Source organism: Engystomops pustulosus, chromosome 7 (assembly GCF_040894005.1).
Source record: "Engystomops pustulosus chromosome 7, aEngPut4.maternal, whole genome shotgun sequence".
Classification (NCBI taxonomy): Eukaryota; Metazoa; Chordata; class Amphibia; order Anura; family Leptodactylidae; genus Engystomops; species Engystomops pustulosus.
In genome coordinates this window covers 138,379,745-138,393,691 of record NC_092417.1, presented here as the reverse complement: position 1 = coordinate 138,393,691, position 13,947 = coordinate 138,379,745, and the positions used below count along the sequence as shown (strand labels likewise).

Below are 13,947 nucleotides of genomic sequence, written 5' to 3'. Positions count from 1 at the left end.
GCCTTTTCAATGTAGCCTAGCGTTTGTCAGGTAATATTTAATGAAGCTGCCAGTTGAGGACCTGTAAGGCGTCGGTTTCTCAAACTAGAGACTCTAATGTACTGGTCTTGCTGCTTAGTGCAGCAGGGCCTCCCACTACTCTTTCTACTCTGGTTAGAGCCTGCTTGTGCTCTTCTCTGAAGGGAGCATAGAATGGCCTTTATTTCTAAGAACAAGAATAGATTGTCGAGTTTCACACTAAAGTTCTTTTTTTCTGGCCATTGTGAGAGTTCCATAGAACAAAAAAAGGTGATGCTCCAGATTGTCAACCAGCTCAAAGGAAGATCCGGTTTATAGCTTCTCTAATTAGCCAAACTGTTTTCAGCTGTGCAAGCATACTTGAACAAGGGTGTTCAAGTTTTTTTTTTAAATATTCATTAGCCTTCTTACACAGATACAATGTACCATTAAACCACTGGAGTGGTAGTTGTTGGAAATAGGCCTATACACATATGTAAATATGGCATTTAAAACCAGTCGTTTGCAGCTAGAATAGCTATTTACCACATTAACAATGTATAGAGTGCTTTAGTTTCAAAAATAACTTTTGAGCGGATTAATAACTTTTGATATATATATATATATATATAAATATATATATATATACATACACACACACTGTCCTAACTTACACACACACTGTCCTAACTTGGGGCCTTGTTGTTCTCACAAGAGGTACATTACGCCCCTGCTTGTCAGTTACCTGTTGACTGTCCTTTGCCTTCATCTGCATATATGCCTGTACAGTGACAGACCTCAGGTAGCAGCATGATATAGGTGATATAGCAAGGTACCCACATAACAAATGATATGATGGAGCCTAGGGTGGAGGAAACTGGTTGACTAGACACTGATTGTAGATGTCACCCAATGCATCTACAGATATAAAAGCAAACTAAGGAGCTTGTTGCATAATATCATTATTATTAAATGAATACATTGGATTGTTAAAATGTTTGAAATACCATGAGGAAACTCTGTTGGCATCACTCATGCAGCACTTGAGGACCCACATAGCATAAAAGACCACCTGTTCACCTGTGGGCCAGTGCGAGTCTTCTTGTGGACCTTAATGCAAATTTCCTGTCTAGCATATCTAGCTAAGTCAGTGATGGGCAACCTTTTGAGCTTGGTGTGTCAAAATTCGCCAAAAAACCGAGCATAACTTGGGTGGTGTGTCACCTTGACAAAAAAAACATATTTTTTTGATATTTATAGTTTAAATAACAAATATGTATACTATTTAACTTCTAGGGTACTTTAACCGTGGGTTGTCTGATTGATCCTACCATGTACTGCCATACAATCAGACAGGTGTGAAATTGCTTAGTAACCTGCAAACTTTCAGTCATGAAAGTTCACAGGTTATAGCGAGGGCGCAGGCACCGCTGTCCGCATTTCTTTCATGCCCTCTTGGCATGGAGAAGGTGTGCGGAGCAAAATAATCGCAATGTCTGGCGATTTGCAAGGCGTTGCGATTATTTCAGGGCTTGTATGTCACAAAACTGACACACAAGCCCTGATAAATGTCTTCTATCATACAGTCACTGACCTTACTCACTGTATGATGGGAGTGGTTGTCCTCCCTCATCCCTGCTCTGGAGCTGGTCAGTGTAGAGGTGGCAGCTGCTGGGACATCACACAAGGCAGCAGCAATGTGGCCTCTGACTGTGTTGCCATCCTACCCCCACCACAACTATCAGGAGCTGCAGAGGAGCCTCCTGGGTGTATGGCCGGGTCACCTCTCCTGCTGTGCCCTGTGCTGATACCTGTGCTGACTGGAGACACTAGGCACAGCTCACACATGGGGAGGGGCCGGCGCGGGGGAGGAGGGGGGAGTGCTGGAAGCTCAGTGCAATCCCTCAGCCTCCCGGCTACTGCACCTGATCATGTAGGATGAAACTTAACTCTCAGGCAGCCGCGTGTCAGTGAAAATGGCTACGTGTGTCAGCACTGAAACGCGTGTCATAGGTTAGCCATCACTGAGCTAAGTAGAAGCATATGTATGCTAGACAGTAAACATCTGTTTTTTTAAAATATATACCTGATGTTGATCAAAAAAAGCCTTAGCCCCCTAGCACCATGCAGACACAAGGGCACATTTACTTACCCATCCGGAGTACGGAGTGTCTGACGATAATGCACCCGATCGTGCGGCCAATATCCTGCATGTGTTGCTTCCTCGCTCAGGTCCGCCGGAGTTCACCTTCTTCTTCCTGGTGCATGTAAGTGCATTGTCTAGCGACACAATTTGAATCTTAAATCCCACGCTCAGTCCGAATCAGTCGGATCATCTGAAGGCCCGACCCCCCCCCATTTCTGTTGCATGGAAACCAGTGCAGCTGCACTAAAATCCGACTGCGTGCGTCACAATCCCCAGTTAAATTTAAATACCTGGCACAGCGGCGAAAATCCTGAAAACTTCAAAAATCGGACGGATTTTCGCGATCCCAGGACCCTTGGTAAATAAGCCCCACAATGTCACTCATAACCCAACCTGGGTTATGTTGAGATGCAGCCAAGCAGGTTTGGGGAATCATGGAGAAGCAGACCCCAGTTACAACACTGATAAGAAGTTCTCAATCTGTAACCTAAAATTGTTTCATCTAAAATATGAGCTGTCCCATAAAAACAAGCCAATAATGTAGGTTTAAAAAGCTCAACAAGCTACGGCTCTGGAGAGACAAAACCTGAAAAACAATCAATGCTTTCGAGGAGCAAAATATCTACATATTCTCCACAATTTTAATTATGCTTGTGGACTCTAATGGTGTCCTCTGTACTAAGCAAGTATTGTATTTCACCTGCTCTGCCGGCCACTCACCAGATTAAGAAATCATGTAATATTACCGCAGCCTCCTCCTAAATGATGATGTACTAGTACCGGCATCTATTTCATGGTTAGTTTAAAGGTTTCTGCCGTATTATTTATAGAGTAGGCCCTCTGGGGCTCATTTATCAAAAATCACAGAAAATCTGTATTTGTTGTTGATGGCAACTAATGAACAATCAGCTTTAATTTCCTAAATGCAATGGTGTAAGGAGCCTCAATGACCTCCAGTCACCCCTACAGATATCCTACAGCAATGGGCAATACCTTCATGTCTACCAACAGCTGAGTGCTAAGGGATTTGTACACATCAGTGGCGTAGAAGCCCTGAAATAATCGCAAGTGCTAGTTTATTGCGAGCACTTGCGATTATTTAGCCCAATCCACCCCCTTTACTCTAGTGGGACATACATCATACATGTGGGTCATACATCATACATGTGGCTCATACATCATACATGTGGCTCACACATCATACATGTGGGGTATACATCATACATGTGGGGCATACATCATACATGTGGCTCATACATCATACATATAGGGAATACATCATACATGTGGGCCATACATCATACATATAGGGCATACATCATACATGTGGGACATACATCATACATGTGGGACATACATCATACATGTGGGACATACATCATACATGTGGGGCATACATCATACATGTGACTCATACATCATACATGTGGGGCATACATCATACATGTGGGGCATACATCATACATGTGGGGCATACATCATACATGTGGCTCACACATCATACATGTGGAATATACATCATACATGTGGGGCATACATCATACATGTGGGGCATACATCATACATGTGGGGCATACATCATACATGTGGCTCATACATCATACATGTGGCTCATACATCATACATATAGGGAATACATCATACATGTGGCTCATACATCATACATATAGAGAATACATCATACATGTGGCTCATACATCATACATATAGGGAATACATCATACATATGGGGCATACATCATACATGTGGGGCATACATCATACATGTGGGGCATACATCATACATGTGGCTTACACATCATACATGTGGCTCATACATCATACATGTGGAATATACATCATACATGTGGAATATACATCATACATGTGGGGCATACATCATACATGTGGGGCATACATCATACATGTGGCTCATACATCATACATATAGGGAATACATCATACATGTGGCTCATACATCATACATATAGGGAATACATCATACATATGGGGCATACATCATACATGCGGGGCATCCATCATACATATGCGGCATACATCATAAATGTGGGGCATACATCATACATGTGGGGCATACATCATACACGTGGGGCATACATCATACACGTGGGGCATACATCATACATGTGGGGCATACATCATACATGTGGCTCATACATCATACATGTGGCTCATACATCATACATGTGGGGCATACATCATACATGTGGGGCATACATCATACATGTGGGGCATACATCATACATGTGGCTCATACATCATACATGTGGCTCACACATCATACATGTGGGGTATACATCATACATGTGGGGCATACATCATACATGTGGCTCATACATCATACATATAGGGAATACATCATACATGTGGGCCATACATCATACATATAGGGCATACATCATACATGTGGGACATACATCATACATGTGGGACATACATCATACATGTGGGACATACATCATACATGTGGGGCATACATCATACATGTGACTCATACATCATACATGTGGGGCATACATCATACATGTGGGGCATACATCATACATGTGGCTCACACATCATACATGTGGAATATACATCATACATGTGGGGCATACATCATACATGTGGGGCATACATCATACATGTGGGGCATACATCATACATGTGGCTCATACATCATACATGTGGCTCATACATCATACATATAGGGAATACATCATACATGTGGCTCATACATCATACATATAGGGAATACATCATACATGTGGCTCATACATCATACATATAGGGAATACATCATACATATGGGGCATACATCATACATGTGGGGCATACATCATACATGTGGGGCATACATCATACATGTGGCTTACACATCATACATGTGGCTCATACATCATACATGTGGAATATACATCATACATGTGGAATATACATCATACATGTGGGGCATACATCATACATGTGGGGCATACATCATACATGTGGGGCATACATCATACATGTGGGGCATACATCATACATGTGGCTCATACATCATACATATAGGGAATACATCATACATGTGGCTCATACATCATACATATAGGGAATACATCATACATATGGGGCATACATCATACATGCGGGGCATCCATCATACATATGCGGCATACATCATACATGTGGGGCATACATCATACACGTGGGGCATACATCATACACGTGGGGCATACATCATACACGTGGGGCATACATCATACATGTGGGGCATACATCATACATGTGGCTCATACATCATACATGTGGGGCATACATCATACATGTGGGGCATACATCATACATGTGGGGCATACATCATACACGTGGGGCATACATCATACACGTGGGGCATACATCATACATGTGGGGCATACATCATACATGTGGCTCATACATCATACATGTGGGGCATACATCATACATGTGGGGCATACATCATACATGTGGGGCATACATCATACATGTGGCTCATACATCATACATGTGGCTCATACATCATACATATAGGGAATACATCATACATGTGGCTCATACATCATACATATAGGGAATACATCATACATATGGGGCATACATCATACATGCGGGGCATCCATCATACATATGCGGCATACATCATACATGTGGCTCATACATCATACATGTGGGGCATACATCATACATGTGGGGCATACATCATACATGTGGGGCATACATCATACATGTGGGGCATACATCATACACGTGGGGCATACATCATACATGTGGGGCATACATCATACATGTGGCTCATACATCATACATGTGGGGCATACATCATACATGTGGGGCATACATCATACATGTGGGGCATACATCATACATGTGGCTCATACATCATACATGTGGCTCATACATCATACATATAGGGAATACATCATACATGTGGCTCATACATCATACATATAGGGAATACATCATACATATGGGGCATACATCATACATGCGGGGCATCCATCATACATATGCGGCATACATCATACATGTGGGGCATACATCATACATGTGGGGCATACATCATACATGTGGGGCATACATCATACATGTGGGGTATACATCATACATGTGGGGTATACATCATACATGTGGGGCATACATCATACATGTGGGGCATACATCATACATGTGGCTCATACATCATACATGTGGCTCATACATCATACATGTGGGGCATACATCATACATGTGGGGCATACATCATACATGTGGCTCATACATCATACATGTGGGGTATACATCATACATGTGGCTCATACATCATACATGTGGGGCATACATCATACATGTGGCTCATACATCATAGATGTGGCTCATACATGTGGCTCATACATCATACATATAGGGAATACATCATACATGTGGCTCATACATCATACATATAGGGAATACATCATACATGTGGCTCATACATCATACATATAGGGAATACATCATACATATGGGGCATACATCATACATGCGGGGCATCCATCATACATATGCGGCATACATCATACATGTGGGGCATACATCATACATGTGGGGCATACATCATACATGTGGGGCATACATCATACATGTGGGGTATACATCATACATGTGGGGTATACATCATACATGTGGGGCATACATCATACATGTGGCTCATACATCATACATGTGGCTCATACATCATACATGTGGGGCATACATCATACATGTGGGGCATACATCATACATGTGGGGCATACATCATACATGTGGGGCATACATCATACATGTGGCTCATACATCATACATGTGGGGTATACATCATACATGTGGCTCATACATCATACATGTGGGGCATACATCATACATGTGGGGCATACATCATACATGTGGGGTATACATCATACATGTGGCTCATACATCATACATGTGGGGCATACATCATACATGTGGGGCATACATCATACATGTGGGGCATACATCATACTGGATATCTTACATTGTTTCTTCGGTTCTTTCCTGATTTGTTGTTGTGGCCCTTAAAAAAACACAGAGTGCAAATAAGCATAAAAAAACTGCTGGTTTTGGGTACCAAATGTGAAATATGTGACAGCATAGCCTCCATAGTAACTGCCAACAAAACAATATTAATAAATACAAAACAGGTGGGCTTTGTTGCTTTTGTTGTCAGCAGTGCATGGCAGATAATCCCCCTCCTGTGGCACACCATGGCATACATTATATGAAGGGAAGCCTGCTAAAGCTTCATCCGCTGACTGTATGCAATTAATCAAACCCTTTGTGTGGTTACCATAGTAACAGAGTGGAAATTTTGATGAATCGTGGCAAAATTAAGGCAGTTATGCCACCTGACAATTTTGACAGTTTAAAAAAAAAAAAAATTATATAGGTTTAAAAAAATGTTCTATGTATAAGAAAAAATAAGAACTGCTTTGAACTGGAAAGCAAAGTGCATTGTAACAAACCCAATTTTTATGGAAAGCTTCGTACCATGCACTTTCCCTCCCCCGTTAACGTCTACAAACAGTGAATGTATATGTGGTCTATAACAACCCCTTTGCAAAAGGAGAGGAGTCTCCCAAAAAACTAATCACTAATTTTAGTGAGAGCCTGTCATACTATTCATCTCCTGTGGAAGTTGTATCCTGTGTCGGACTGGCTCACCAGGATCCCAGAGAATCCTCCGATGGGCCCAGGCTCTAACATATCGGCCCACATTTACTAAGTGCTGTGCGACACTTTTCTGTCGGACTTTGCACATTCTTTCTAGTGCAGACTACTTGTGCATGCATTTAAGAAGTGTCAGCGCCACATATATGTCACACGCGACCCTTTTGTGTGGACATGCAACACAAATTTCTGCACTGAATGGGGCGGTCCAGTGCTTGGTCGGATGTGCACCAGATTTAACATGCAAAGTCCAACAGATTTGTGTTGCACGCTTGTTAAAGGTGCACTAAAAAAAAAAAGTGGTGCACTGTGTCAGGAAACACCAGATTCATGAAGAACGGGAGCCAAAAATCCTGAATCTGGAGCACTCTGCACTATACACTTGGTAAATTTGCCCCATTATCTTAAGCCCCAAAGATTAAGCAGGAGACAAAAGCCTTTGGAAGTAAAAGGAGCAACACTATGGTCTGTTTCCATAAAAATTATGGAATATGAAATATGGGGATTTTATGGATGTAGGTTGAGCCCTCATAATCACCATCTATGGTAGACTCATTACACCCCAGTCTGACATTGGTTGTTTCCACTCAAGATAGGGTCCATGGTTCAGGGTCTTAAAGGGTTTTTTTTCACGAAGCAAGTTGGGCCCTATCCACAGGATAGGCCTTACTTGCTGATCGATAGGGGTCTCAGTGGTGGGACCCCCGTGGATCACGAGAAGGAGGTCCGATGTACCCCTGTCGCACCCCTTGTCATCTCCCCAAAATAACTGGAGCACCCGGTCGCACATGCACGACTGTGTAGTGTGCAGAGGGCACCAGATTAAAGATTTGTGGTGCCCGTTCTTCATGAATCTGGCGCCCTCTGCACTGCTCCGACAGAGTGCACCAATTTTTTTGGTGCACCTCTAACTTGTCTGGAACCGTCTTTAGACGTCGCTGGAGTTTTCTACTGCTCCCGCTCTAGCCGGTTCTCCCTTCTCTGCTCCTCACAGCATTGCCCTGAATGAGCGCGATGCATAGAGGAGTGGAGCCGGTGCGGCTGCCGGCTCTATAGACACGGCAGTCACATGACCGACGGGTCTATAGGGGGTTGAACATAGCTACTGGGTCTAAATAGACCCAGTCCAGCTCTGATCAGAATCCCCAGTCACAGGTGGTCATTTAAACCTAAAATTAAAAAAAAAGTGAATATGTCCCCCAGGGGTCTTTTATGACCTCATGAGGAACATATAAAGTAAAGACATACAAAAAAATATTGAGAAATATTTATAAAAATACAATGACATTTCTCCATATAATTAAAAAAAAATCCCCCGCTACACTACAAAAAGCATTGTCGTTTGCCAGAAACTATAGATATTCTATATCAAAACGACCAAAACAAAATAGGGAATTCATTAATAATGTTCATTTTGAGTTAATTTGAAAATGAAAAAAGTACTATAAAAAACAAAAAAAGCATTTGCCACTTTTAACCCCAAATAAAAATGAAAAGAAATGTTTAAACTTTTTAAGTAAAACCGGTGCTTCCGAAAATTCGCTAAAAAATGCCTGGTCACTAGAGCCATTTTAGGCTGCAACACATTGCTGTGCATGTTAAATGTGGCGCACGGTCCAAAAGAGAACAGGAATGCCCATTTCAGTGCAGAATTTTGTATAGCATTAAAAATAGTGCAGTGCGCAAATTTCAACAGAAAACTGGCGCAGGGGTTTTAGAAAGTCTGGGCCACTCTGTGCACGTAGCCTTAGTTGGGAAAGAACAAGCATTCCCTTACATTTTCAGGAATTCTGATATTTTCTCGGTACATAATACTTCTCAGAACAATGCATAATAAATTTCAACATAGACAGATGTTCCAACTAACTGGATATCGAGTGAACGGCTTTAGAGGATTGTAAGCAATTTTTATCTCCCCAAGGACAATTCTATTTCTGTAGACCATATTATTGAGCTGAGCAAACACAATAGAAACACCGAAGTTAGACATACAACAATCAGTCATAACAGTAAAATAGAATACGGTTGTGTTGAACCCTGTTCTGATGCCAAAAAAGTTGTGACCCATTCAGCGATGGACTCCACAAGAAGTCAAAGTTGTCTTGTCTTGTAATCTAATTTTAAAGGCAGATCTACAGAGAAGTCAGTAGTCCAGTTTGTACAGAGGATCTCTGCTCTTTCTGGGCTTCCCTTTCTGCAGTCTTTTCTGTACATTTACAGACTACTTTCTGCCGGGGTTTGAAGTCCTAGCGGCTAAGACTCATTGCTCTCCTTCCCCTCCATTTAAAGCTTCTATGTAATCTGACGTCTCAGTGAGATTCTGTCCATCTTGCTAGTGAGATGGAATTCAGAAATAATTTTAGGGTTAAAGCAGCTTAGGTAGAAGCCAAAGTAAGTATATATAAGGAGACCTATATGGGCTTCCCCGTGTGGAGCTTCACATAGAGAGATCTCTTGGGCTGGAGCCTCCTCCACAGAAGAGGATGATGATGAGAATGCAGCTCCGCAGAGGAAGCGCTTCAGCCCCTGGCATACGGCATCAGTATCTTCTGGTAGGTCACCAATCACCTCTTTGGTGTCCCAGCAGTCCGGTCGGCTCAGTTTGTGGGTAGTGCTCACACAGGTGCTGGAGCCAAAGAACACCTTTGCTTCAAGTGGCTGGTCACTGGTGGCAGTGGTGTCCAGAGTGCAGAACAGCGGCCTCAGGCTGAGGGTCGAGTGGCACATGTAGATATACAGGCAGACCCTTCTCAGCTTTCCCCTGCACCCATTCCCTCTTTTGTGTCTCTCTAGGATCCCAGGCTGCTACTTCTCACCAAGTGGCAGGATCCCATCTGCCACCGCTTGCTCCTTCTAGAGGCTGCACCGACTCCTGAGTGCGGGAACACTTATATTTTTTTTTAATAACATCAAATTACAAACTTTGTTATTTTTCTACTCTGAATGTAATTAGGATTTGCCCTCACTCATTGTTTCAATATTTGATGCGTGTATGGAATATCCAACAAAGGAGATATTCCACTCACAACAAGTTTTTCCCCTATCCACTGGATATTGGATAACTTGCAAAAGAATGGGTGTATGTTGTTGTACCCCACTTGAATATTAGACCAGTATAAGCATTTGTGCTACCGCTCCTTCAACTGTGCTCTGCTATCTTAGCAACAGGGTGCACATGCGCCCATCAATATGTCTCCATGTACCTGCTTGCACCAGAAAGGGGTAAGTGCAAGCAGGCACTAGATAGGGAAAATGGCAAGGAACATCCAGGCTAAAGTTACCGCAGAAAGTACACATTCTTTTCAGTTTCTTGGCTAGGCTCCCTCTGCTGGTCAGTTATGGGCAATATACACTCACCGGCCACTTTATTAGGTACACCATGCTAGTAACGGGTTGGACCCCCTTTTGCCTTAAGAACTGCCTCAATTCTTCGTGGCTTAGATTCAACAAGGTGCTGGAAGCATTCCTCTGAGATTTTGGTCCATATTGACATGATGGCATCACACAGTTGCCGCAGATTTGTCGGCTGCACATCCATGATGCGAATCTCCCGTTCCACCACATCCCAAAGATGCTCTATTGGATTGAGATCTGGTGACTGTGGAGGCCATTTGAGTACAGTGAACTCATTGTCATGTTCAAGAAACCAGTCTAAGATGATTCCAGCTTTATAACATGGCGCATTATCCTGCTGAAAGTAGCCATCAGATGTTGGGTACATTGTGGTCATAAAGGGATGGACATGTCAGCAACAATACTCAGGTAGGCTGTGGCGTTGCAACGATGCTCAATTGCTACTAAGGGGCCCAAAGAGTGCCAAGAAAATATTCCCCACACCATGACACCACCACCACCAGCCTGAACCGTTGATACAAGGCAGGATGGATCCATGCTTTCATGTTGTTGACGCCAAATTCTGACCCTACCATCCGAATGTCGCAGCAGAAATCGAGACTCATCAGACCAGGCAACGTTTTTCCAATCTTCTACTGTCCAATTTCGATGAGCTTGTGCAAATTGTAGCCTCAGTTTCCTGTTCTTAGCTGAAAGGAGTGGCACCCGTTGTGGTCTGCTCATGCTGTAGCCCATCTGCCTCAAAGTTCGACGTTCAGTTGTGCGTTCAGAGATGCTCTTCTGCCTACCTTGGTTGTAACGGGTGGCAATTTGAGTCACTGTTGCCTTTCTATCAGCTCGAACCAGTCTGCCCATTCTCCTCTGACCTCTGGCATCAACAAGGCATTTCCGCCCACAGAACTGCCGCTCACTGGATGTTTTTTCTTTTTCGGACCATTCTCTGTAAACCCTAGAGATGGTTGTGCGTGAAAATCCCAGTAGATCAGCAGTTTCTGAAATACTCAGACCAGCCCTTCTGGCACCAACAACCATGCCACGTTCAAAGGCACTCAAATCACCTTTCTTCCCCATACTGATGCTCGGTTTGAACTGCAGGAGATTGTCTTGACCATGTCTACATGCCTAAATGCACTGAGTTGCCGCCATGTGATTGGCTGATTAGAAATTAAGTGTTAACGAGCAGTTGGACAGGAGTACCTAATAAAGTGGCCGGTGAGTGTACATTTATGTTTATAAAACACTGCATTCTGCCTCTTCAGAGACACACAATAAATATGTGGGGTTTTTTTCTCATCACCTTAAGAAAAATTTAATTTATTAGCTAACCTATATGGACAATAGCCCTGGGACACTTATCGGAGCATTGGTGACACCCTATTCTAAATCGAAAGTTGGAGAAATGAGCCATCTCAGCATATCACTGACTGAGGACCCTCACCTACTGTTTCCTGCACTGTCAGGAAATAACCAGGAAGAGAAATTAAAGGGGAGGGCAGGACCTATGGGTATTGTTTTTTATGTATTTTTTTCACAGACACTGACATGTGATCACTTGTATAATGCATTGCAGTACTTATGTAGTGCAGGATATTATAATGTCACACACTGACAGTCATTTGGGCATAGGCTAATAGAATCTGCTACAGATCGTCCTGTGTTGCCATCTGTATCCTGAAATTGCTTTCACGGGGTGCTGAGGGCCAAAGAGGGAGCTCCTTTCCTCTTTTAACACCTTTTAACTTTTCTGTGGCTAGAACCCTTCATGATCTCCAAAAAAAAAATCTGTTTAATCGTTTAACGACTACCATATTGGATTTCTTCAGAATAAGTACCCTAAACTGCTGCTGTGAAAACCACTTGAAGGGCTCTAGCCACATAAGAGCCACATAAACATTTAGAAATGATCAAAGATCTGACAGGAAGGTGCCTTGAAAAACTGGCCCAGATCCTGTGAACAAAAACATCTGCTAAAATGTGGTCTGAGGTTGTCCGCTCCTCTGTGGTCATGTACAGTTGCAAGCAGAAGTTTACATACATTATATAAAAAGACATAATTGATGTTTTTCTGACTATCTGACATGACATCAGCATAAACCTTTCCTGTTTTAGGATTAATTAGGATTACCAAAATTATTTATATTTTCCAAATGCCAAAATAATGATAATGAGAATTTTTTAGGCATTATCATTACTTTCTGCAAAGTCAAAAGATACATTTGATTAGTATCTGGTACTTATTGTGCATTTACAAACATGCTCCTTTTGGAGTAAAGGCTTCTTCCTGGCAGAGTGGCATTCCAGCCCATGTCAACACAGTTGTTTCAGTGGATAATGACACACTCTGACCAGCTTCACAAGGTCATTTGATTTTGTTCTTGGGTTGATTTGCACATCGTGGACAAAAGTAGGTTCATCTCTGGGACACAGAACCTGTCTCTTTCCTGTGCGGTATGGCTGGACATTCTCCTCTTGTTTGTACTTGTGTATATTTGTTTGTATAGATGAACAAGCCACCATCAGGTATCCGGAAATTGCACCCAAGGATGAACCAGACAATTCTCTTTCTGATATCTTCACTGATTTCTTTAGACTTTTGCATGATGTTACACAAAGAAGCAGATGTTGCGGATGTGCCTTAACCACTTACCACATTTGGACGTTCCTGAACATTATTCACAGTGTTATTTACAGTGTTTAACCCTATAACGGAAAATGGCGCCAAAAATGCTATTTATTTGCCTGTTTTGCAAAAGAAATACAATAAAAAGTGACCAAAAGGCTGTAAAGTC

At 42.5% G+C, this 13,947-nt stretch overlaps 2 protein-coding genes across 6 annotated transcripts in view; one reads left to right on the top strand and one right to left on the bottom strand.

Moving 5' to 3' along the window:
• Positions 1 to 13,947, top strand: part of FIBP (FGF1 intracellular binding protein) — a 37,751-nt gene that overhangs the window by 4,136 nt on the left and 19,668 nt on the right. The window lies entirely within an intron of this gene.
• The window catches only part of CCDC85B (coiled-coil domain containing 85B), a 33,468-nt gene that overhangs the window by 12,647 nt on the left and 6,874 nt on the right, over positions 1 to 13,947 (bottom strand). For 3 of the 5 annotated variants that reach the window (XM_072117969.1, XM_072117964.1, XM_072117966.1), the window contains one exon: positions 7,113 to 7,151. The exons of the other annotated variants lie outside the window; for them this stretch is intronic. In XM_072117969.1, the coding sequence (XP_071974070.1) occupies positions 7,113 to 7,151 (39 nt within the window). The remainder of the gene's footprint in view (positions 1 to 7,112; positions 7,152 to 13,947) is intronic. 5 annotated transcript variants of the gene reach the window in all.